This window comes from Lindgomyces ingoldianus (assembly GCF_010093535.1).
Source record: "Lindgomyces ingoldianus strain ATCC 200398 unplaced genomic scaffold BDR25scaffold_43, whole genome shotgun sequence".
NCBI classification, from domain to species: domain Eukaryota; kingdom Fungi; phylum Ascomycota; class Dothideomycetes; order Pleosporales; family Lindgomycetaceae; genus Lindgomyces; species Lindgomyces ingoldianus.
The window spans coordinates 139,947-163,673 of record NW_022985204.1 but is presented as its reverse complement, the minus strand read 5'-3'; the positions used below and the strand labels follow the sequence as shown (position 1 = coordinate 163,673).

The window sequence follows — 23,727 nt, the reverse complement described above, 5'->3', positions numbered from 1 at the left end:
ATAAATCAGGTACTTACTACATACACCATCTAAGATAAACAAATAAAAGTTAATATCGGTGGGTTCTCAGGGAGTTTTATGCGTTCTTCTTCTACTTCAATTTCATTACCTAGACTTCCATTTCCGTATTTACACCCCCAGTTTGGCCTCTCCCTCATTCCGCTCGCACCTCATTTCTGCGCCTCCTTCTCACCTTCAAATACATGCCGTGTCAGAAAAACATCGACAACCGATACCCCAGGAAACCCCCGCCCCCACCATCTCTATGTCCCATAAATATCCCAACTCCTCTAAATCCTCAACCCAGCCAACGATCCCAATCTTACCTCGCTCCCTGCCTCCGAGCGCAGGCGTCTCCATTTGCGGAAACTGTAATTGGAAATCGGGAAATCGAGCATACCGAGTACAGGATGTCAAATGCGAATGGAGTGGAGATTATCACCTCTGCTTTTCAAGCTCGGCGAGGAATTGGGAGGAAGATCCAGAGCCTCCAGCGAGGCGTAGTACTGTACTATTGAGCGGTTTTAAGGCCTGTGCGAGTGACATTTTGTGTACGTTTGTAGGACAACGAGGAGGAGAGGTAGGTGTACGTATTGTAACTGTTACAGCTCACGTGATCTATACAAGTAGTATACTATAATTAAAGTACGCTGTACTCTGGTTAAAACAGCTAATATTATAGGTCTCTAAAAAAGCAGGATTAAGGTCTAATTAGCTATAAGATAACCAATTCTTTCTAGTAGTAAGAGCAGAGAGGTGTAAAAGCTTACTGCTTACTACCTTGCGCCGTAGCTAGTTCTTCTGAAGGTAGTTAAATAGCCTTAATTATTAGTTACTGTACAACTAGCTGCGCTAAAACACCTCTCGCACTCGCAGCTAGGAGCTAGGATAGTAAGGAAATTAAGGGCAAAGTTAACTATATGCTCTCTTACTTGGTGCTAAACAATAAAATAGCCATCCACCACCGTTGCAGCGGCTTGAGAACCTTACTCATAACACCAGCAGCAGAGCCAGAGGCAGATTACCTTACCCTGCTCCTTTAGGAGCACTAAATCCGCGCTATTAAGCCCACACCTTTAACAGCGTGCGATTGCCTCGCAACGTTGCCCTCGCAAAACTTTTGGCTAATTAGAGCCCTAGAAAACTCCTGGACGCTCCTAGTAGGCCTACTGCTCGCTGGAGCCCCTCTACTCCTAGAATTGCCATACAAACTTCCTAAAAGGGTAATGCGATCTGTACTACGTATTGTACCTAGGGGATCATTAAACGTACAGTACGGCTCACGAACTCGGTACGTTCGTGCTGAATACGTGACCGCTACGGTTCACTTTGCACGGACCGTATTACGGTCCGTTACAAGCCCTGCGGAAGACCGAGGGTGAAAGTTGAGGTCCTGTATCTTGCACATCCACAGCAGGGGTCTGGTCTCCAGGAGCCGCTTCCTGAGAGTTCCTATTTTTCTCGATTTGGTCATTGTGATGGATGTGGTCCTTGTGAGTGTGGAATACCATCTTGTGCCCGAATATCCGTTTCCGGCTGCCCTAGACGATTGCGATGCAGCATTACAATATACCATCGAAAATGCGGAGCCGTTAGGCGGGGACAGCGACAGGATTTGTCGGTTGGTAGGGAGTGGTGGGGCAGTACCAGGAGCGGGACTGGCATTGAGGTGTAGAGTTGGGAGAAAGGAGGGAGTACAAGGGAGTAGAGTGGGAGCAGTTCGTCGACGGTGGGATATCCGATCGGAAATCCGCCGAGCAGTTTTGGGAATGGTATCTTCACCCCACCCTTCCTTCCTTCTCTTCCCTCAGCACTACTCCAAACGAAATCAGTATCAACCCCTCATCCAGCTCAGAAGAAGAGATCTCAAATCTCCCTCCAATATAAATCGATACTGGGAGTTGCGATGTTCATAGGGACGAGGCGGTGGAGTTTTCAAGTAAGATCTGGAACAGTGGTTGGAATGTGAACTCCATGTCTGGCGGGGGGATGTCGTGTTTTCGGTGTGTTGGTGCCAGTGGGAGGTTAGCAAGGAGGCAGCGGAGGCGAAGGGGAGCTGGATTGAGAAGCGTTTGCTTGTTGAAAATTTTAGGTAAATCAAACACCCAAGTACAGCTAGGTCGTATAATATACGGAGCTTCCGCAACGAACTAAAAATTTATACCTAAAGTCCGAGAAGATAGTTGATAGGCTAGCAGTGTTTGATCATTGATGGTTCCTACAATGGAAATTTTCCAGTTGCTGTCCCAAATGAGTCTGTTTCGCAGAGACCTTCTCTGACACACGTTTTCCGTCACTGTAGATAAAATCGTGCTTGACTGGAAAATGACACTGCCAATCTTGGGAAGTTTCTCCATAGCTATGATGTGTCTCGGTCAACTGAAGAAGTCCGTTGGTAGTGAATCTCCTTTATCTCCCGCAAGGCTGGGAGTTTCGAGGGATGCAGACAACCCTTCTGCCAATATGCCGTGGTATTATCGTGTATCCGAATTATTCCGTATCCAAGAGAAATAGATGCACAATAAGTTGTAACGTTACACACAGAGCCAAGTGCAGGCCGCATTGTGTTAGCGTGCCTAGGCAGCTGTGGTCATGCCTAGAACTTCAAGATCACACACGAAGCGATCTTCAGGTCTCCTAGTATTGATGTGGCTGGCAGCTGGAGTCATGTCTTGAGTTTCTAGGAGCCCGCGAAGTGCTTAAGTGGAGCCATGAAAAGGACTCTGTAGTAGAGTACCACAGCGCTGGCGTGTCCTGTTGAGTCTGTGAGCCTAATGGACCTAAAATGTTAAGGGAGGAGCTGAGGCATGGCAAGCACACCCCGCATCTTGGAAGATAATTAGTGCGATATGACAACACTGAGGAATTTTAGAAGAGAAGGAGTATTCGAACTTGCGGGGTCTCTATGTGCCAAGTAGAATCAGTGAAACAGAAGGCGTTGATCTAGACTTTAGTGTAACCGTCAAGATAGTAGGAATACTCGCCCATCTTCTCCTCTTGTCGCAGGATTCGTAATTCCATGTGGTTGTGTTTAGGACTTCGGTGGAATGGCATATTAGCGCGGCGACCAAGACGGCCTTGCCGTCCCCGCATCGGGAGTGAATGTACAGTACCTAGAAGACTAAGGGAGGACGCCAAGAAGATGCCAAGTCCTCTCAAGCACTGGAAATCTACTCATACAAGGGTAGAGCGGCGCTTTTCTTGCAAGGATCGGGTTCTAAGATCAATCCTGGAGCGTTGGGAGATCATGGATTTGTGAGTTCGATCTTCATTAGTTCTGTTGAATCGATGGACGCATGTGCTAACATGATTGGACCTGCTTGGCTAGCTTTAGTTGAAAGTTTGAGTGCATGAGAGTTCTCGGGTTCTCTTTCGAATGCCCCTCTAGCGTTGATAGGGTTTAGTTTGGTGTCCTGGATGATAGCATTCTTTACGTTTCCCAAAATTCCAGGGCGTACTCATGACTAAGCGCAGGCGGTCTGCCCAAAAAAAAAGGAAAAATACCAAAAGCATCTTGCCCGCTCGCTTGAGGAGGAAGGTAAATTGGGGCGAAAGGTACGTCATAAGATTACCCAAAGATGAACGATAAGCTTGCTGACTTCAGGGTGAATAATTCGGCAAGTTTCGGTAGTTGCTACCCCGAGTCAATGGATCCTAGGATAGGATATCTCTTTGCGATTGATAGCAGAACATGATAGGACTTACATAAGTTAGACAAGAGGTGCCGAGCTCCTGCTCGCTTGCTCCACAATTCTTGGATCCTTCTAAATGTCGGAGTGAGGGGCTCCCGGTGCTCTAGGGGACATCGTCGAACAGCCCCAGCTCTTGGTGTTTAAGCAGCTATGCGGGCTTAGGGTATAATGGGGTCTGTGGAGCACTGCTAGGTCCAGTATTTCGTGTCCTGGAATCACAGGAACCGGAATCGGGTAGCACAGATTGTCAAAGCTGAAGAAACAAGGGTGTAGGAACCGGAGCTTTGGAACCTCCACTGTCTTGTTGGTTCTTAGGAGTCACGCTTGATTCGGCAATCTTTATCAATCCCGAAGACGATAGGCTGAGATGCTTCCGCTGACCGGAGGCTCTTGGCGTGCAGCTTATTCAAAGATCTCATGGTCGCTTGGTCTACCTCTTTTTACGCGCTCTAGATGCTATCCCTTGACAATGCGGGCGTCTTGAGAGCATGTTTTACGGTCTGTTTCGGTATGAGAGCGCGTGACGCTGAAAGTGTTGGGCGGGGTGTGGATCGTTGTTGGCGGAGTCGTGAGCTCGTGCCAAGAATGACAAGACTCTCCCCTCCTCTTGGCTCCTGGCGGAAGGCAAGGTGGTCGAATAGGGCCGAAGAGCGCCAAACAAACGTGCGTGGTGGCGTTGAGGCTGTGTCGACGCAGTGACTTGAAAGACAGTCACCCGAGCTAGATGGCTTGTGAGATTCCTGCTGTCGTCGTCTTAATATGGAAGGAAATTTTTCGCGGGTCCGTGAGCGCAATGGCATGATTGAAGTCAACTCTTCAGCCGATCTTCGGACCGCAAAATGAGTTTCTTGTGGCCTCTGATGACTCTGGGCGCAAGGCCAGAATTAGGTGTGCGCCTGTGCATGCTGCATCCATGATGCGATGTGAGATGTGACTGAGGGAGATGTCTTACAGGACCGAATGCATGTGGTCCCGAAGAGGGATAAGCGGACCTCTCACACTCGCCAGCAAACCGCACGAACAATCGAAAGCTGGCAAGCATGGCGATTTTCGACATCTATGCCGCCGTCAGATACGTGCCGTTCTTCGGGATTGCTTCTTCTTTTGTAGTCCCTGGTTGGCCGCAACCCTTGGGGGACGCTCTCAGAAAAAGGGGCTATTCTAGTCATGGAGTCGGGTGAGACTGGTCATGTCAACTGTGCACACACAATAGTGATGGTGGCTTCAAAGTGGAAGAGGATGCCCTGGTCAAGGTGGTAAAACTGGCAATGACCTCATTCAAGTCTAGATTGTTTGCTCCGGCTATTCCAAGGCGGTTATTGAGCAACAGGGTTCAGCCACCCTCATCTCCGGGGATCTCATTCTTTTCCCTGCGGCACACGCGATACGTGCAGTGTCCATCGTCTACCTTTCTTAATGCTGTGAGCAGAAACTGCTGGGAAAGTTTGCATCCTCAGACCTTCTCAAGCGCCCCCATGCACGTAGCAAAAGAAAGGGCCGATGCGACTAGGGTGGCGGAGAGAGACAGACGGGCGGTCTTAGTATCTTTTAGATCATGCCTAAGAGACGGTGCGCTTCCACACTATGGTCTTGACTGGTCTTGACTGGTCTTGACTGTCGGGCGCTGACCACGATCCCCGTTGCCCCCATGTTCTCCTTTATAGCCAGAAAAGCAACCCCGGCCCGAGTCGCTTTCTGCTCTTCGAGAAGCGTCAAAGCGCTGTTGTTTGGCTCTGCTAGGAAATGTTTGATTCTTGCACAAGGATGCGTCCAAAAGTAGAGGCCCCCTGATGCTGATAGCAACCGCTGCGGGCCAATGGGACACCCACGTTGCGCACCCACTCCTGTCGGCGGCGGAGTGGCCATGGTGTTTTCTTTGCGCGCAGGCGTATGGTGTGTGTGCGGTGAGAGGTGCGCTGCGCGGACTGCGTCGTGGCATTTTGGCTGATTCCCAGCAATCTGGCTCGGATCTGCTCAGGGGCCGTTCACCAGCTTCCTTCGGGCGTCGCTAGTGTGTGTTTCCGCGTGCCCTCGTCCCGTCGCCGCAACACGACGCTTGCAGTGAATGTCCATGCCCCTTCTGGAACCTCCAGCGGCCTGCTTGGTCTTGGGACACGACGTCAACAGAAGCTCCTAATCTCTACCCGCACTAGCCTGGGAGCCACTCCGCCTGCCCAGCTCCATGGACACATTCAAATAAAGCAGGCTGCCGTGCCCCGGAGCAGGATGTTACCCACGGCATCCAACTACTGCATGTCCGGCGAGTAAGGCTGACATCAACACCTCTTGCTGCCCTAGTCTGCTATTCTTATTGCTTCCAGCCCCGTTTATCGTTCGCAGTCTTGTTCTGTTGTCATCCACTCGTGGTGCGTTGGTAAGCTACCCAAACTGCCAACACCCACTATCCAAGCCTTTATCTCCAGTCGCATCCCCACCGTGTTCTGCAACTTCCGCCTTATTATTTTCTTTCTCGCCGCGCCGTTACGCCCTTCGTCAACGCCCCGCGCGTTATCATTCCTCAGTTCCAAGTAGGACGGCCAGGGAGGCCGAACGCCAATCACAGCACGTTTCCTTGGCACGACGACCCTGGAGTGTGTCACAGCCTCTATCAACCCACTCGCACGCCACATATATAAAACCTATCTGGCCAGGATAACGCCATCTATCCACAACCAGTTCCTCCACCGTTCAGTGTCCTTATTTATCAACTTAACAACACCACATCGCAACGTCGGCATACTGGCAGTCATCTTCCAGCACAGTCATCAACACACTCGAACCTGTGAAGTGCTCGAACCCTCTCAAGCTCGCTCTACCACCACAGTTTTCACGACGTATTCAAAGGCCTCAAGTATCCTGCCCGAAGGCAGGTTTGCCCCTCCACGAAACTATCTTGAGATAACGTGAACGACCTCCAACCACCAACATGTGCGTCGCCGAACTGAACGTCTCCCTACTGCCCTGCCGCCATCGCTGGTACCACCTCACCCGCTCTTGCAGCCCGAGTACCAACCTTGCCAACTGCGGGGCCAAGCTCGGAATTACAGGATGGGAGATCAAGTGTGATTTCTGTCCTTACTGCTCTGGTTGGAATCTCTCTACCTCAGAGTACCGCCTGGTGGGCAACGACCGAACCCCATCTATTGGAGGCCTTTCCCGAACCCCATCCCTAGCAGCCACTCGACGCGACTCTCGCCGTGGCAGCCTTGCTAGGTCCGACAGCAGCACGAGCATCACGATGATGGCTCAGGAGAAGAACCGAGCAATGAACGCGAGGGTTGATGCATACTTCAGGGTTCCAGTCCAGACGTCAGCCCTCCCTGAAGTCGAGGATGAAGTCGACGGAATCATTGCGACGAGCCCAAGCGACACCGCGAGCGAGGGTCAGGAGAGCCTCAGACAGGCATCATCCACCTCTTCCCAATCTGATAAGGCTGGGTTGATGAAGAAGATGCGTAAGAGGTCCAAGAGACTCTCGCTTGGCCTGTTCAAGTGAATAACGGGCTTTTCAGGCTTCGCCTCGATTCTTCCCTCTCGCCTACACATATTGCCCAAATAACGTTCACGCGGGTACGTGAACAGGTCATCATTCATCACAATTGTTCAATCTCAACTCTGGTCCTGACCATCGACGGAGGCCGTTCCGAAGCCCACTCATTCCCTTTTTCGGACTGATTTCAGAGCCAACCCCGCCTTCCAACCTTGGAACGATACCTTCCAGCCCATTTCAGCTGGTGAAATCTCCACTCTTCATTTCATCCATGTTTTACCACAATAATTTCCATTGTTACGGCCAATCTTCTCTTCTCTATTTCTCAGATACCCCAACATTAGCATATACATTCGGCAAAGCATATTGGAAGGTCTACCACGGACGGTCCACGGTCGACCATGGCTCACTATGAGCTTCGGCGTTTACAATAAAGACTGGGCACAAATATGGCAATACAGCAAGGGCAACCTTCTTCCATGTTTTCCTCATCTTTTGTGTGCGGGATGTTTTGGCGATTTATTTCTTGGGCATGCGTGGCGTTGGGCTGCAACACTGACACAAGTCGGTGCAGCTCCAGGCGCTGAGGTATGCCAATGGCATCTAGCATTTTCTTCAACCCTGGACTGCCGTGTGTGGACCTCAGTCCGATCAACTTTCACTCCAACCTAGGACATGACCGTATGGACACACAGTTCTTTGTAGCTCAAAATAGATTTTGGAAGCTTTTCATACGCCAAGACCTCGGTCAATTCTCGCCCACCTCCCGACCCGTTCTCGCTTTGTGACTCCTGAATTGGTTGTACATGCTCGAAATTTGCACATGCTAGTCCCGGTGTCACTTGATTATCATATGAGGTTCCCTTGCACTACCCTCGTATCTCATTTTGCGAGCACGAATCGTTCCGTGCTCCGCTTTCTGCCGGTCCTACACCGCTCCTTCCGCTCTGCTGCTCGCTGCTTCCGAATCAAACTTCTAAGTGGTTTGGGAAGGGCCTTACCGCGGACAAGGACTGGTGAGATTGTGATCCCCAGGATATCTGTATGCGAAATCAGACAATCGAATGTACAGCGGTGTTGGCAAAATTACTAATGTATCAATATATCCTTTTAATCGCCCTCCTTTATTCCCCTCCTCCATAACAACGACCGTCATCCATCCCAATCAATCCAGCCCACATTCCCTATCTTCCCACTCCTAAAAAACTGAAACACCTTCTCCGGACTCCCATACTCCTCAAACTTCTCCCTATCCAGCACCTTCGTGACACCCCCCTCTCTCCTCCCCGTCTCATTCCACCCTGGTCCAACATCCTCATACTCTGCCATCAACGTCTGACTCGTGACCCTCGGATCCGTCGCCAACCACGCAGTATACCCACTTGGCCTAATCGAATCATCAAGCCAACACTTCGAAAATATCGACCGGTGGAGAGAATTCCACGGCCGGCCCAATGCACATTTACTGGAGATTTCGAGACTGGAATTTTCCTTCTGCACAGCAGAGTCGCGAATGTACACGCCGTATTTGTTGGGGAAGGTAGTGTTTGTGCCCTTCCACGCTGTAATCCCACCGCCACATCCACGCAGCAGTAACGTCGAGGCTTGAATCCAGAGCGTGCCGAACCCGTACAGGAAGTCTGTTTGCCCCGCGATGGAGCAGTGCGACATATAGCTATTCCCAAGCTTGCCGATGTAGATAGTATCCTGGTAAGATTGAAACCCGCAGTAATAAAAACCCGTGTTTGCGTAACTCGTCGAGACCGCGAGAGATGGGCCTGCGGAGTACGGCAAATAATCATTCGTGAAATTCAAATTGTAGGCGCGGAAGTTTGAGCTGCCAAAGGGGGTATCAGCGGGGACGGAGTTTCCGGTTGGACCAGCGCCTGTAAGTGAAGCGTTTAGGGTTGGGGCGATGGTGAGGACGCTAGTGTAGGCGTTGTCAAGGGTTCCTGTGGTGGAAGTGCCGGTGGCTTGGTGCCAGAGGATTTGGACGGTATTAGAGAGGGTGCTTGGGGAGGAGGTTTGTCCTAGGAGGGTTAGTGGGCCAGGACGTGTGATGTTAAGCTGTTCGGTGTAGGTTCCTGTGGTGATGAGGATGAGTTGGGAGGAGTTGTCGTGGGGAAGGGAGAGGATTGCTGATTGGATTGTTAAAAAAATCTTTGCGTTGCTGGGCTTTCTAGATGAGGAATTTGAGGTAGGGTCTACAAGAAGAGTTTGAGGTGGACACCCAGTTAAAGGTTCGGGAGTTGGGGTTTGGCACACATGGCGTTGCTTTGTGGTCAGCGCGAGGGATGTCGTTATGCTAGAAAGGAGAATGGACAGAGAAAATAGGAAAGACATGATTGAGGTGAGATTAGAGCCCACTAAAGGACTGAAAAACTGAACGCTTAGGGCAGCTTGATATAATATACTTGCCCTTCTTCGGATATTTATATGAACTACATGACGAGTTCCGGGTAACCTAGAAATCTCAATACGCCATCCGGATGATATGGTCAACTCAGACTCAAGGACAGGCAGGATTGAGACCTTCCACTAGCTGGATCTAGCTAAATTGAGAATAGGTGATGGAGATGAAGAGTGTGGAGGTTGGAAATGAGGTTTTCCTCAACGCGGGGAGGAAGTGTACCTGACGATCATGGATGAATTGATCCACCAATCATATTTCAGGGACCCATAAGATCAATGAGCATACCAGGATTACAAGTTTGTCAAAAGTCTTACAGAGAAACTGTTTAATAAGAGGGTCTTCCTGCCCATACTCACAACGTATTTCAAGGTCTACGGGGATTCAGAAGATCTAAGGGAGGGGGGGCGCATCTTTATTTATCCATACACATCCATAGACCTTTGAAAGCGACTGTGCCTCCTTCATGGATACACCTGGCGATATCTCGTCACCCTATTGGCCGGTAAATTCGATCCTGTTCCACTTCTTTACTGGAGAAGGCTCAGGATCTTGACGAGGTCCCCTGTGACTCCCATTGCCGTGACTTCACCGCCAGCACCAGCGCCCTGTATGATCAGAGGATTGTCGCCGTATCTTTTGGTATAGAACGCGATTATGTTGTCGCTTCCTTTGAGCGCGGCGATAGGATGGCTCTTGTCAAATTTCTCCAGTCCAACCTTCACTTCTCCCTTCGGCACATCCACGCTGCCGACGAACCTCACGACCTTGCCTTCTTTCTCCGCAGCTGCTTTCAGCTCATCCATCTGACCATCAAACTCCGGAAGCCGAGATAAGAATTCGTCTCCCGACGAGCACGACTCGAGCTCCTTAGGGATGAGAGATTGCACTGGGAAAGATGTTGGCGACTCCACCTTCAGGCCCGCTAGACGCGCCAGAATCGTAAGTTTCCTCGCAACGTCCAGGCCATTCAAATCATCTCGCGGATCTGGCTCCGTAAACCCTTTCTCCTTTGCAATCTTGACCTCCGCCGAAAACTTTCCTCCTCCGCCATTCACAGGCTGGAAGGAATTGAAGAGGAAGCTCATAGTGCCGCTGAACACGCCTTCAATCTTGCGCACTTCATCGCCTGTCTCAACTAACTCCTTCAGCGTTGAGATGACTGGAAGTCCGGCACCAACGGATGACTCATGGAACACATACCCGCCCCCTCCGGTGCCATTCGCTGCAGCGCTAAAGATGTCGGTCCAGAGCTGATAGGTCGACGAGAATGCTTTCTTGTTGGGCGTTACGATTGATATCCCTTTCTTCAAGAACGTAGGGTATGTATCTGCAATCTCCTGATTCGACGTATTGTCCACGAGCACCACCTTGCCTGGAGCCTTCACCAAGTATTCCACCAGTTGAGGAAGTGGTAGAGGAGACGTGGCTGAAGCTTGGAGCTCCGTGTCCCAGTTGTTGAGGGATTTGTAGTCGGCATGGTAGATGGATTTCTTGGATGTGCTTAGGAGAATGAGGGAGAGGTATGTAGGAGCGGAAGGGGAGCGGGAAAGGTTGGATGCTAGGTGTTGAAGCTGAGAGAGAAAGCACTTTCCGACGCCTCCGGCACCTACAAAGCGTGTCAGTGTCTCATCAAGTGGTGCGATGGCTCAGGGTCATGTGTACCGATTACTGCAATGAATACTTGTCGTGGGAGAGGCATGGAGAATGAATATGAGGTCAATTGGAGTAATGAAAAGCGAATTGTGCTCTTTTAAGCAATTTGCAAGGAGTGAAATGAAGGGAAAGATCAGATGATGTAGTGATGACGCTTGACTGTTGATGAACCGTCTTGCTTTTGCGCGGGTCTGTCGTGGGGTGAATGATTTTTTGGACCCCGCCCGTGCCCCCCCGCCAGTTGCCAGCTCCTTTTCACCCCCGACCCCGACATCGCACAGGACAGCCTTGCACCTCACGACCAACATCACCGTACCTTTCCGCTCACCGATCTACACAAATCCCACACTCGTTCCTGGTTCCAGGCCCACGCCACGACAATGACATCAAGAAAGGACGCCCATCTCTATGGCGAGCGTCCCAAATCCCGCACCAAGGCCAAAGAAATCTCCAGTTCCAGCAACCTCGCCTTCTCCTCGCAGCTCTCAAGTCTCATCGCCGCCTCGTCATCGACAAGCAGGCCTATGTCTGGTCGCGCGCGACCTAAAAAGGAAGACATCTTCGCTACTCACAACAAGAACGTCAAGAAACGCGCATTAAAGGACCTTGAAGACTCAGGTTTCACGCAACAGAAACATCGCGGTCGAACCACCGACGAGAAAGCCGACGACGAAGCAACATGGCGGCGCACAAAGCGGAAGATGGAGGAGAAAGCGCGACTTTATGATGCGCTGAAACGCGGCGATATCGACGACGAGGACGAGAAATACGGTGTTGATTTCGATCAGAAGTGGGCAGAAAGACAGGAGCGGGGCGAGAAGGATTCCGATACAGATGAGGAGTCGAACGCGTCGGAGGAGTCGCTAGTGGAATACATAGACGAGTTTGGCAGGAACCGGACAGGCACGAGAGCGGAGGCGGCGAGGGAAGAGAGGAACAAGAGACTGGCTACCGATGAACAATATCGGTTTTCTGCGAGGCCGAAACCTCCTGAAAATGTTATTTACGGCGATATGATCCAGAAGGAAGCTTTTAACCCTGATGAAACGATCATGCAGCAGATGGCTGAACTTGCCGCTAAGCGCGATAAAGAGCCCACACCGCCGCCTCCGGAGCACTTTGACGGCAGAAAGGAGATTAGGTTGAAGGGTACCGGATTCTTCGCTTTCTCAACAGATGAAGAAGAGAGACAGCAACAGATGTCCAACTTAGAGAAAGAGAGGCAAGAAACGGAGAAGGCGAGGGAGGTGAGGAAGAAGCAGAAAGAGGAACGCGCTAAGCTAATTGCCGAGAAGAGGAAAGCTGTGCAGCAGAAGAAGGCCAAAAGTCAAGCAGACCGTTTCCTAGACAGTCTGGGAGGTATTCTTCCGAAAGGTGAAAAGGAGGGTTGAGAGGATTGGGATGTTCATTGTTTCTTTACGGCTGGCATCAAGATACCCAAAGCACTCATACATAGTTCAGGCACGACTGTAAGAATATATCCCGCATGATCGGCCTACTGAACGAAACTTTTGAATGAAAGCCTGTGCTCTCGGTGCTTGATTCTCTGAAATGCTGAGAAGAATAATTCCTAGGTTCTTACGTTCCTCATCGGGAACGGAAGGAGAGAAAGAACTTCTAAATTCACCAGTACAAACAACGCTTGGGAATCAGACTTCTTCTGAACCCTCCACACCACACATCCTTGGTCTCTCTCTGCAACAATCAGTTGCAAGCTTTGCCATTACATAGGAGGCTGCTCGAAGCCATCCTCGATACCTTCCGGCTCGCTAATGTAGTAGAGAAACCTACAATGCAGATGCCAATATGCCCCATAGAGTCGTCGGACCCGTCTCCCCATCGCTTCTCATATCAACTTGGAACCGTATACTACTCCTCCAGTCCTTTGAAACCGACGCCCCGCGTTTCGTAGGTGTTTCCTCGGTATCAGGCCCCAAGATGAAGTGTCAGCATCCTCGGTCCTCTCGATCATCTCGAACAAATGTTTATTCGCAGGATTTGTTCCTGGTGGGGCTGCCTCTGATGGAGCTGCCGCTAGTGTGGCCTTAGATGAGTCGTAAGAAAAGAGTTTACCCGTCTTCATGTCTGTGATCAATATTTTTCCACCGCCTTCTTCATGAATAAATTCGCCTCGAAGAGGAGGAGCTCCTGCATGAGTTGATCGGATAGCCCTTGAGGGCTGGATTGGATAGTGTGGTGGGTCTGCTCTCAATTGCTCCGCGTTCGAAGTAGTCGTCCCCGTTAACAACGGCGCCAGTCTCAAAGCCCTGTGAAACATACGTGACCCTATTACACACCTCCGTTCTTCGTCAGGGCTCAAATACGGCGCGTTCCAGAAGATCCTCCAGCCACACTGCAGTAGCCCAGCTTTACCCAATATGAAGTCATCTGCAGTGCTCTTCGTCGCCTGTTTAATCTTCTCTCCATCCAACCCTTCTGCAATTTTCGGAACTCTGACATACTTGTCAGGCTCGCCTGCAACCGATTTATATTGGGGACTCACGTATGCCGTCTTCCATTCGCAGGGGATCCTAGCCTCCGCGTCGCATATAACGGTCTCCATATACCATTGGAGGAGCCATATCCCATTGCTTTCAGTGTATTTACTGACCTAGTTCCACACAACGAATTTTAACAACTGCTAGGAGCCCCAATACCTCTTATTTTCCGGTTTTAGATAGCTTCTTTGACTCTCACATTAACTTCTTCGCCTTTCCGCCTAATAAAAAACCCGATACGGCGTCCGTCAATCTGTTTCACACAATAGTTTATATAGACGAAAAGGCCCTTACGGAGGTCGCAGAACATTTTCCATGCATTAGGATCGTGTTTGAAGAGAACGGTTGCTACGACGTCGCAAACTTAGAGCTGGTCAGATGTAAAGATGGCATCGTTCCATGTGTCAAGATGGTGGGAGAGGCCGACCGGCGCGTAAGCAAACAGCCTTGCCGACACGTTGTTTAGATAGATAGACCGGCGTTCAGCAGGACGGCTGGGAGGCTCCATGACGCCTGTCTACGGGAGTAAGGCGATAGCGGCGTGCTTTGCTATTGGTAGTGTAGAAAAAAGAGACCATTTTTGGATGGGTATAGGTGGGCTTCTGGTAAGATATAGCTCTAATGAATGCGTGAGCAATTGCATTGGTATGCTTTGGGCGATGTCTTCTCTGAGGACATCGGTGTTTGTGTAGCATATCTAAGGCTAGGTTGCTCCGAGTAGGTATAGGAGAGCCCTTACCTCGAAATCGGAAGGCATGACTTACCTTACCCCGGGACTAAAATTTTCTAAGAGTCTAATGATCTTTCTTCCAAATCCAAGTTAGATGTCTTAGCAGATACTTCTCGGATTCTTCTTTGACCACGTACCTGTTTCCGTGGGGATCTTAGGATTTTGGAAGGCCTCATCGATTTTGAGAGGATGATATAATGCCGGGATAGCGAAAGCACGAACATCAAAGACCATCTAGTACCATCTAACCCTCACTTTGGGTTCCTCCCCAGCTGCGCACTGAACTCAACCTTTGGGCCTCTTGGGCCCCAACCCTCCTCCCACAGTTCATCCACCAGAATAAACCGGGCCATCCAATTTGCCACTTGTAGCCCTATTTCCATACTTCTTGCCTCTCTATTCTCCTTGTCCTGTCCCTGCTTCTCCATTTGCTTCTGTCTAAGTTGATGCTACATTGGCCGCGGCATTACCATCAAACTGGCCGGTATGGGGAACTGAGGACAACCGCCGACATTGGGAAGCACACGTCTAAAGCCCCAGTTGACGGTCCAACTACCATTGGATGCGGGGATGGTCGAAGCGCAAGCTATTTCGCAGAACTTGCTCGCATCCCCGTTGTGGAAATACATGACGGCCTAAGGTAATCAGTGTCAGTGTCGCAAACACTGTTAGTGGCGTGGCTTACAGCTACTATCTCGCCCTTCCTCCTAATAGATAGATTCTGGACCCCAAGCCCAGTCGCCCCGACTTTCCTTCGCACTAAATCGAGATGCCTGACCGTGGGATCCAGAAAGGCCTTCAATATTCCCGGAAACTTGTGATTCGGGTTGTGCATAAGTGTGGCAACCGATTCGCAGATCTGCAGATCCGTGGTATTGACCAAGAAGGGGAAGGTGTGCGTTTTGATTATGTGTGGACAGTTGGTTGGCGCGTCCCAAGGGAGGACATCGGAGTCCTCGAAGATGAGTGGGGCCATGGTTTGCGCACGGCAAAAGGGTTCAAAACGTGGGCCATGTTGAGGACATAGCGGAAGAGATAAAATGAAGCAGGTGGGAATGGAGATAGTGGGATAGGTGCGTGTGGGAGGCAAAAGCGGTGACAGAATCTTCTGGTTGTGGAAAAGGACAAACCTAGCTTGCGCGTTGAAGAGCTGAAGAAACGAATTTTTGGAAAGGGAAAGCGTCTGCTGGTAGCCTTGAGATAGCCGTTTGAATGATACACCAGAGAAAATAGCATCTCAACAACTACTAGGACTTCTAATACGGAGAGTTTTACTCTGATGATTAGACTACATATATGACCAAAGTCAGACGTTCCGCAAAAGATGTTTCTGTCATAGGGAAACGCTAGATCCTAGAGAGAGACCTATCTAATCGGCGCAAGACAAGATTCTGGCAGATAGAAGGGAAACAGATGTAGGAAAAGACCGGATCTGTGGGAGCTCTCACCTACTCATCGTTCCCAGCTTCGTCGTTCCTGCCTTCATTGGTTCTCCGCTTCATCGTCCCCTTGCTAATAATGCCGTCCACCTCCCACTCGACCACCATTCCTTTACACTCGATGAAGTCCCAGAATTCATAGTTCAACATGTACCTAGATAAATCTCTTCCGGCAAACAGTGTGTACAGTGGATCAGTCGGACTCACACCATCGGGAGGGGGATTGCTAGGCTCGAATTCATCCAAAGCTGGGCCTGTGCTCGTCCTCTTAGTCGTTCCAGTACCCACATTCGCGTAGATTTCCGACCACTTCCCAGAGAAGTCGATTGTGGACTTCACATAGTACGCCCACCTGCACTGAAATCCAAGGTTTCGAAATGCGCCAATCTTGATATTAGGCTTTAGTGGAACTTGGGTGCTCTTCTGGGATAAACTTACGAGAACCTCATTTCCAACTCTCCGAATTACTCCCGACAGACAGTGGTTTCTCGGGCGAGTCACATCGCGCCGCCATTCGAAGACTTTCACTTGAGGATTTAGGAATGCATCGAGGCAGTTCGGAGAGGTCTTAAAGAGAACGGTCGCAACTCCATCACAGAGACGAGGGCGAACGGAAAGGACAACACGATCTTCAGTCTCAATGAAGTCTTGGGCTTCCACCACGTGCATGTGTCGAGCCGGAGTGGTGGGCGGTAGACTCCGATACCTCCCAGAAAAGAACTGTGACATGAGCTCGTCATTCTTGTCTCCTCCGATCACGTGGCCCGATTCAGGATCTTGTAGTTCCATAATGGTAGCTTGGGCCTCGTAGGCTTCGGGGTCTTCGACATGCAGATGTTAAAAGCTCAGGTCGTAGTCATCCGTGTTCCTAGTGGTCTCACCTTCGGTCGATTCTTCTTCGTGCCAATCACCGCTAGATCCATAAACTCCCAACGAAGATCCGCGTTGCGTGGTAGTAGCTTGGCGGTGGAAAGAGCCGTAAACTGATAGGTACCTGTTGACAGTGGACATCTCCAGCTGTTTGGCGTATTCATTGCTGTTACCTCTTTCTGTTGGGGTCTGCCTAGAATCTATCAGTACTAGACTTACTCTGAGTAGGCGGGCTACAAACTGGTCTTGCACAGGCCAACGATCGAACTCGTCCTCATCCGCGTCCCATACGCTGGCGAGCACTTTCTCTGGCTTAACAGGGCTTCCTCGCACCGTCTGCATCGCACAGTACTTCAAGGGAGTTAGGCGTCGCTACTAAAAGTTGAGGGTGTTGGAGAGAGTTTTTCTTGCAGGGTGGCGCAAAACAGTTGGCGGAGAGTTGTTTGTTGAAAGAAAGTGAGGGGAATCGCGAGATTTTATGCTCCAATGGGTTCGAGAAGGAGGTCAGATTCAGTGAATGATATAAGGGAAGCCAAAATCCTCGACCGCTTTGAAATTGGATGGTGCGAATAAAATGGGTTGGGCTTTTAGTGAAATCCACTGCTGTTGAGGTAGCATACGCTGATAGTTATTGAATCCGGGCCTTCTGTTGCTGGCATCGTTTCCTCTACCTATCACCCCTAACCTACTACAACACAATTTTATTCACTGGTAGGAAGATATATACTTCAGAGTCCACAATGAACTCATTGATTAATAGTATCACCTAATGCAATTGCAATTTCGGTGATGTCTACAAGATTCTTTTCTTGCTTCTGAAACTAGGTTACTAATTTCCGTACATTTGTAGCAACCAAATTTCTACTCCATTCTTAAATCATATATCGTGCGTTCCTCTCGGAGACTACTAGATAGAAGCGACTATAACTAGGCTAGTGAAGCAGTATTTTTCGTGAATAGGTGAGCATCATTGATACATAAACATAATGAGAATGTTGCCGATGAAGAGGGCTTCATTCAAAAACAGAGTTTCTCTGGCCATCATCGCGTCAAACGTTAAAAATGCGAATTTAAGAAGTTCAAAAATGGCCGTCCAACATTAAATGTCGAATGATCATTTAGTAATAACGCAGAGGGCTGCCCAGTCAATCAGAGCTTGGATCCTCTCACTTGTATACATACCTCACGGCTCCTCGGACCCTCGGACCACAACACATCGATTCTCATAACTCATTGCCCCTGCCAGGCTTACACTAATTCTTTAAACCAACCTACTTTCTAAATTAGGACTAGTGAATACGGGGTCTGTGCCAATGCCAAGACATCGCTGTGAACATCCACAGGTCATAGCCATCTCTGGTCTTAGGACCCGCCAACAATTCTCTTAAGAATCTGAATCCTCCGTATCCAACTCTTATGTACCTACAATAACGTAGTCCTAAAACGATAGAAATGAGTCGCTCCATGCCTTGTCAGACCATCGAATTTCGGTCGCACGTTTAGGCAACATTTTCTCGTTTCCTAGTTTCTCTGCGGCTCTGATGACATGGCATCTCCTCCTAGCCCAACCTTTTTGAAACAACCTCACCGCAACAGAAGCTGGAAACAATGGCCATTGCCTCCCCTTCCTCCAGATAGTTATCAGGTATCCAATGACTTTGAGCTCTCTCAGTATCCGGAACTAGAAGATGAGTCGCTACTTGCTTGGGGCCTCAAACAGAGTGAGCTGGAAGACTCGTATTTCAGGGCCACGGTCACTGTGCTCCAAGGCCGTGGGATGGAATTAAGTAAGACCCCATCAACCCCGAACGATATACCTTGAGTTGAATAACTTCCCAGAGTGGCATTATAACGTCGATGATGACTATTTGGATGCCATTATATCAGTAGGTCAATTGTTACAAGCACTTCCAGCTGATCTCTCACAGAACACAATAGGATTCGGAGCAGCATGATCTCACAAATTCACACGATACTTCAGAAGAGTCCCTTCAAATATTGTACGTGTTTCAACTCTCTTCACTTTGCAGACACTCTCCGAGTCCTTCTTATTAGGACACCCGGAGATTAGCTATTGTGATGTTTTTCTCTCCTCATACTTGACACCTGGGCCTTCGGCTAATCATGTCTCTCGGGATGATCTCCGAGGAAAACATAACGTTACCCATTACATCACTCTCCCGGGAACCAAAAGACATTATGTATTTAGTCAAAGGGTTCAGAAACCTCAACATCTTTCTGATAAACACGGCAGCCTGAGTGCAGTGAATGAAAGTGCCAACTAGAAAGATAGCTAATGTTCTATAGCTTTGTCAATACTTGGAAGTCAATGTTTGGCTGGCTCCCTGGAAATTTCAGCATCCCGCCTCGTACTGTTCGTTCTCTGCGGCGAGGTGGATTATCGGGAGTTATACTGCGCTCCATGTACTCGTCTGAAGGCTTCTGGGCCAAGATGGGAAACCAATGCTTCCTGCGGCATGGCGATCATGGGAAACTAGCATCATTCGGTATGCCACTTTATAAGTGTAGACTTGTACATAAGAGTCCGATGTGCTAATTGGTGAATATTTAGAGTCGTCATACCGCTATCAGTGTGGTTGGGATACTGGAATAGCTTACACACAGTTCATCCGAACGCGCCACCGATGTAGATACTTTTGCATCAATTATCCAGCGCTTTCTATGCAACGATTAACCGCATATCTAAAACAGAATTCAGCGCTTGGTTACCGCCCTTTCTTTCTGGAAGCGCTAGCTGCGGATGAGTGTCTTAAGGAGTTTCAGCGCAACATTGGCGATCGACGAAAACTACTCGTGCAGCATGTATGCCACACCTTTAGTCGGGATTTATGGTAATTCTCCAATGCTGACATACAGCACGGTAGGAGCGAACTAAAGGGGATAAGGACATTGACTTTAACACCGCAACAACGGCACTACACCGACTATCTCGAGATTGGCATACACTTGGACAAGACTGCCAGGATTTCTACACGAAGCTCCAGTTTCTCCAGGATGCGTATATGAAATATATGCGGAATATTCAAGATCCAAAGAACGGCTGGAAGGTAGACAAGTTCTCTCACACGGACGAATCTTTGGAGGTTCTAAAGTCCCAATGTGATAACTTCGTTCGGTGGACTTCGGTTTATCGAGACCGGACAAACATTCGCATTAACCTCGTAAGTTCCATCAGTTCGAACTTCGCTTAGTCAGGACCTGGGCACTAACTGAACGGAATCTAGCTATTCCACCTTGCCAACCAGCGAGAATCCCGCACCAGCACGCAAATTGCATCATCCTCGGCCAAGATTGCCGAACAAACTCAACGCGACTCTTCGTCCATGATCACCATAGCCACTGTCACAATGTTCTTTCTCCCCGGAACGTTCATTTCTGCTATACTTAGCACAACGTTTTTCGACTTCGGACCGGAGGGACTCAGTGTCTCTCGCCAGTGGTGGATATTGCCTGCAACAACTATCCCTGTTATGATTATTGTATTTGGTGTGTGGCTCGGTTGGCGGTATTGGAGATTCAAGAAGAAGAAATCAGATCTGAAACTACCTTGAAGTAGAATTATCTGCGTGGAGGCTAAGGGTCGGAAACGGGTTTCTTTCCTTGATCCTGTCAAAAGAGTGTCTTAGATACAGTATAACGGAGCGGAGCAGCATGTAAAGGAAGCTAACAATGCATTTACATGTGGCACTGCAGATGGATAATCCTCTGGGGGTCCATCGGCCGGGACGGAAGTCAGTGTGCTTCCGTGCCGATCTCCAATTCCCGATATCTAAGGCAGCCAGATTTATGTCGTCCTTATTGGTTGGAATACCTACAATTGGCAAAGCATTATTGAGCTCCTTTCAAGCTGTGTGTCAGAGTTATGTGGCCCGGAGAGAGCTGGTACGGAACGGATGTTCCTTCTCGCAAAATTGGGGGCCACAGTGGATGTTATAAAAGGGACCTGACTTAGCTGCAAAATCGACACCAGAAACTCGTCTCCATTCTGAACACTTCATACACCATTCTCTATTGTCTGTTCTACTATTAATTAAGTTCACTCATCAACAATGGCGTCCGACCCCACCCCCCAACGTCCCCTCCGCATCGGTGTCTTCCACGAAGACGTCCAAATGGCCGATCTCGTCGGCCTCGACATTATCGGCAACCTCTCCGTCAAAAACATGCAAACCGTCTGCTCACTCGTCCCCGAACTCACCCCCATGCTCCCCCTCGCCACCCCCATGGAATTCCTCTACATCTCCTCCACCCTATCCCCAGCTTCCATGACCCCCGAAACGTCCGTCAATCCCACGCACACATATGCAACTGCTCCCCGAGACCTTGATGTTATCCTGATTGGAGGCCCAGACCCGTCGAAAGTGCATCCGGACAGTTTGACCTTTTTAAGGGAGGCGGTGGGGAGCGGGGAAGGCAAGGCGAAGGTCGTTATGACGACTTGTACCGGGGGGATGTGGTTAGCGGCGAGCGGGGTATTAGAGGGGAGGAAGGCGACGACGAATAGGATGTTGTTGGGGAAAGCGAAGGAAATGTTTCCTGGGGTGGAGTGGTGTGATCAGAGGTGGGTAGTTGAGGAGGGAGAGGGGAAAGGGACGGAGATTTGGACCGCGGGAGGGGCGGGATGTGGTGAGTTAATCCTCTTCTCAGGTTGTCCATTGTTTAGTGAGGTATTTAGAGAGGTATTAACACGTTTCTAGGTATTGATATGATGGCTGAATATGTGAACAAGCATTTCGATCAGAAGCTTGTTGGGCTGGGTCTTGGTGGATTGGACTTCGATCCCGAGGGGCCACACGGGCAATTTTACACCCAACCCCTTCCTACAAGTCTTTAGGTCTTGCTTTCTATCTCAGAAGGTCGTCAGGGTTGCTGAGAGAATCTGAGGTCTACGTTGACTGAGGTTTGTTTCTGAAGTGGTATCCGAGGGTTAGAGATCATTTTAAAAAGGATATATTTGGGTTGAATCTCCCTTGCTTTGATTCCTTCCATTAGTGTAAAAATTTCCCCTCTGGTGAGTAATCTGCTGCCTACTTCTAATGGTTTCATTTGTGCGTCAATAACACAATGATGGTAGATATTCTGGTCACAAGGAGAAATCTATTCAGTGCTGCGCATTGCATGATCTAACTCAACCAAGTGTCACTTCCTTGGCAGAAAGGCCACTATCCACTAACCTGTCCATGACTAACCTAGGTAGAAAATGCTTTGGACGACAGAGCTGATAGACGCCCTGTCTCATTTCCTTAAGCTAATCTTTAATAGAAGACGTCCTCTGCCATGGAGTAAGTATGCTCTTCTTGAGATCCTCCATCTCCGCGCTGCGCCGCGATAAACCTATTCGATCTCAATAATGGAGTCTCTTCGGTTGGCTGTAGGTGCCTCCCTCCGCCACCCTCCTCAAAATACCGTGAATCTTTCCTTGAGATAATAGTGAGTAAAGCCCCCCCGGCAACCGCCTGAGCAGGAACTGTCGGCATTGCCTCTCTCGCGATTAATAATTTCGGTGTATGAATTGAGGCTCTCAAACCTTTCCCATATTTTAGACGACCGAATTCGAAGAGGCGACCTGGAATCGGATATACGTAACTCTCGGCTGAATGAGTGCTCTCAGTTGGGGAGCCCCCGTTCTCTAGGAATTCCGTGGCTTCTGGGTAATAACTCGGTTCGACTTCAACTTCGTCTTGGAGACGGCTGATAGGTATGGTTCCAATGCCGCTGTCATTGCTCATGCGTCGATAACAGGCAGTCGGAACACCTCCATCTGAATCACCAAGCGCATCGGGTTCGCCAAAAGATAGATCAGTGTTTGTGAAATCAGACAAAGTGTTGTGAGGTGCGGTAGCAGAACGAGGCTGGCGGATTGTAGCGGCGGCGCTGTTGCGACCACTCTTGGGTGGAGATTTCGTGGCTGCAAATTTGATTTGTCTCTTCCCTGGTAATGCGGTTCCACGATATAAATGAAAGTGCCGTGATGAAGTGTTTCTACCTTTCATCGCAGATGCAAGGCCTTGGGGACGGCGATGTGTGTTTGTAGATCTGCCGGCATCTTGATCGATACACTCGATGCTATTTTCATCATTCCAGGAGGAATCTGGGCTAGGGGTGGCGTAATAATCGTGAGGGCCGGGGCTGCTGCAATGATTAGGTCTTTGTACTGACCCATGTCCTTCATGTTCTAGTTCGATTTCAAGGCATCCGGGAAGCGGTTCATCTAGCTCACCGTCGTTGCCCGATTCGCCACCGTTGGCTTCTTGGTTGGCGAGAGGGTTACCATCGTCGTCCATGTTATTGTCCTTACAGGGCCAGCATGCTTTGAAAAACCCATTGATATAGTTCCAGGCCGTTTTCAGGCAGTCGAGGAGATAGTCCCAGAATTCTCGGGAGAACTCGACTCGGGCATTGAAAATGAATATCGAGATGATTAGGATGAGGAGAAGGATTGTGGAGACAATTATAACGAATACGATTGCTACATCGGCAGGTGATGCCTCTCTTTTACTCAGACTAGAAACCATGGTGCTTTAGGGGCTCGTGAGGTTGAAAGCTACTGGTGATAGTTCTCGGGCCGGATCTCGTTTGTTCTAGAATGGGCTTGATAGCTGAGAGGCTGTTACGTGAATGGTATCCCAATACGGTGCGAAATATTGCGTACTACTCGATTCCTGTCATGTTCAGTGATGTGAAGAGACGCACTAGACAAACAAGAAGAGCGCAACACACCTAGCATCGTAAATGACGAGTAAGCCTGAGCGCGGACGATGGGGTTGCCTGCTAGTTCACGGACAATTGAAGTTGTAGAAGTAAAATATTAGCGTGAAATGAATGCGGAACGATAGCGAGCGATGTTGAGACTGTGGTGCTAATATGGATAATTGGAGTGGATTTAGAGTAGATAAAGACATGGATAGCTAGTATGTCAGA

General features: G+C 49.4%; 11 protein-coding genes across 11 annotated transcripts; 5 read left to right on the top strand and 6 right to left on the bottom strand.

Annotated features, from left to right (window-relative positions):
- Nucleotides 1-1,226: 1,226 nt before the first annotated feature.
- Nucleotides 1,227-1,887, top strand: BDR25DRAFT_361248 (uncharacterized protein; the record flags this gene model as incomplete). Its single annotated transcript, XM_033696387.1, has 3 exons — nt 1,227-1,378; nt 1,415-1,617; nt 1,670-1,887. 3 exons carry the CDS (start codon nt 1,227-1,229, stop codon nt 1,885-1,887), a joined length of 573 nt encoding a protein of 190 aa, XP_033541545.1.
- Nucleotides 1,888-1,910: 23 nt separating this feature from the next.
- Nucleotides 1,911-5,583, bottom strand: BDR25DRAFT_396582 (uncharacterized protein; the record flags this gene model as incomplete). The annotated part of the gene is made up of 23 exons (XM_033698444.1): nt 5,261-5,583; nt 5,152-5,198; nt 5,034-5,127; nt 4,901-4,994; nt 4,692-4,853; nt 4,558-4,626; nt 4,161-4,517; nt 4,015-4,106; nt 3,879-3,988; nt 3,805-3,840; nt 3,717-3,764; nt 3,573-3,634; nt 3,505-3,521; nt 3,307-3,457; nt 3,181-3,277; nt 3,134-3,154; nt 2,961-3,077; nt 2,821-2,903; nt 2,738-2,754; nt 2,617-2,698; nt 2,381-2,576; nt 2,223-2,351; nt 1,911-2,150 (listed from the first exon to the last, which is right to left on the bottom strand). The coding sequence occupies exons 1-23, from the start codon at nt 5,556-5,558 to the stop codon at nt 1,911-1,913; spliced, it is 2,619 nt and encodes an 872-aa protein (XP_033541544.1). The 5' UTR covers nt 5,559-5,583.
- A 900-nt stretch (nt 5,584-6,483) lies between these two features.
- BDR25DRAFT_94734 (uncharacterized protein) lies at nt 6,484-7,391 on the top strand. Its single transcript, XM_033699283.1, has one exon. It carries the CDS (start codon nt 6,619-6,621, stop codon nt 7,186-7,188), a length of 570 nt encoding a protein of 189 aa, XP_033541543.1. The 5' UTR covers nt 6,484-6,618; the 3' UTR covers nt 7,189-7,391.
- An 899-nt stretch (nt 7,392-8,290) lies between these two features.
- BDR25DRAFT_380480 (pectin methylesterase) lies at nt 8,291-9,525 on the bottom strand (the record flags this gene model as incomplete). The annotated part of the gene is made up of 2 exons (XM_033697664.1): nt 8,291-9,342; nt 9,391-9,525. 2 exons carry the CDS (start codon nt 9,523-9,525, stop codon nt 8,335-8,337), a joined length of 1,143 nt encoding a protein of 380 aa, XP_033541542.1. The 3' UTR covers nt 8,291-8,334.
- A 380-nt stretch (nt 9,526-9,905) lies between these two features.
- On the bottom strand, nt 9,906-11,447 carry BDR25DRAFT_307040 (uncharacterized protein). The gene is made up of 2 exons (XM_033690769.1): nt 11,258-11,447; nt 9,906-11,201 (listed from the first exon to the last, which is right to left on the bottom strand). The coding sequence occupies exons 1-2, from the start codon at nt 11,292-11,294 to the stop codon at nt 10,123-10,125; spliced, it is 1,116 nt and encodes a 371-aa protein (XP_033541541.1). The 5' UTR covers nt 11,295-11,447; the 3' UTR covers nt 9,906-10,122.
- Nucleotides 11,448-11,515: 68 nt separating this feature from the next.
- Nucleotides 11,516-12,732, top strand: BDR25DRAFT_307039 (uncharacterized protein). Its single transcript, XM_033690768.1, has one exon. The coding sequence runs from the start codon at nt 11,629-11,631 to the stop codon at nt 12,637-12,639; it is 1,011 nt and encodes a 336-aa protein (XP_033541540.1). The 5' UTR covers nt 11,516-11,628; the 3' UTR covers nt 12,640-12,732.
- A 2,013-nt stretch (nt 12,733-14,745) lies between these two features.
- Nucleotides 14,746-15,452, bottom strand: BDR25DRAFT_380474 (uncharacterized protein; the record flags this gene model as incomplete). The annotated part of the gene is made up of 2 exons (XM_033697663.1): nt 14,746-15,111; nt 15,162-15,452. 2 exons carry the CDS (start codon nt 15,450-15,452, stop codon nt 14,926-14,928), a joined length of 477 nt encoding a protein of 158 aa, XP_033541539.1. The 3' UTR covers nt 14,746-14,925.
- A 472-nt stretch (nt 15,453-15,924) lies between these two features.
- Nucleotides 15,925-17,127, bottom strand: BDR25DRAFT_318961 (uncharacterized protein; the record flags this gene model as incomplete). Its single annotated transcript, XM_033691786.1, has 4 exons — nt 15,925-16,272; nt 16,354-16,736; nt 16,797-16,974; nt 17,005-17,127. 4 exons carry the CDS (start codon nt 17,125-17,127, stop codon nt 15,925-15,927), a joined length of 1,032 nt encoding a protein of 343 aa, XP_033541538.1.
- A 1,204-nt stretch (nt 17,128-18,331) lies between these two features.
- BDR25DRAFT_241689 (uncharacterized protein) lies at nt 18,332-20,357 on the top strand (the record flags this gene model as incomplete). Its single annotated transcript, XM_033685755.1, has 6 exons — nt 18,332-18,572; nt 18,625-18,682; nt 19,093-19,292; nt 19,358-19,608; nt 19,671-19,967; nt 20,031-20,357. The coding sequence occupies 6 exons, from the start codon at nt 18,332-18,334 to the stop codon at nt 20,355-20,357; spliced, it is 1,374 nt and encodes a 457-aa protein (XP_033541537.1).
- Nucleotides 20,358-20,807: 450 nt separating this feature from the next.
- Nucleotides 20,808-21,817, top strand: BDR25DRAFT_271299 (DJ-1/PfpI family protein). Its single transcript, XM_033687250.1, has 2 exons — nt 20,808-21,432; nt 21,504-21,817. The coding sequence occupies exons 1-2, from the start codon at nt 20,856-20,858 to the stop codon at nt 21,638-21,640; spliced, it is 714 nt and encodes a 237-aa protein (XP_033541536.1). The 5' UTR covers nt 20,808-20,855; the 3' UTR covers nt 21,641-21,817.
- Nucleotides 21,667-23,708, bottom strand: BDR25DRAFT_361238 (uncharacterized protein; the record flags this gene model as incomplete). The annotated part of the gene is made up of 7 exons (XM_033696386.1): nt 21,667-21,903; nt 21,950-22,024; nt 22,074-23,275; nt 23,319-23,365; nt 23,421-23,468; nt 23,527-23,551; nt 23,591-23,708. The coding sequence occupies 7 exons, from the start codon at nt 23,706-23,708 to the stop codon at nt 21,667-21,669; spliced, it is 1,752 nt and encodes a 583-aa protein (XP_033541535.1).
- Nucleotides 23,709-23,727: the final 19 nt, after the last annotated feature.

Coding starts and splice junctions, on each gene's coding strand:
- BDR25DRAFT_94734 (XM_033699283.1), top strand. CDS start 6,619: ATGTGCGTCGCCGAACTGAACGTCTCCCTACTGCCCTGCCGCCATCGC.
- BDR25DRAFT_307039 (XM_033690768.1), top strand. CDS start 11,629: ATGACATCAAGAAAGGACGCCCATCTCTATGGCGAGCGTCCCAAATCC.
- BDR25DRAFT_271299 (XM_033687250.1), top strand. CDS start 20,856: ATGGCGTCCGACCCCACCCCCCAACGTCCCCTCCGCATCGGTGTCTTC. Junction 21,433..21,503: donor CGCGGGAGGGGCGGGATGTG/GTGAGTTAATCC, acceptor ACACGTTTCTAG/GTATTGATATGATGGCTGAA.
- BDR25DRAFT_307040 (XM_033690769.1), bottom strand. CDS start 11,294: ATGCCTCTCCCACGACAAGTATTCATTGCAGTAATCG. Junction 11,202..11,257: donor AGTATTCATTGCAGTAATCG/GTACACATGACC, acceptor CACGCTTTGTAG/GTGCCGGAGGCGTCGGAAAG.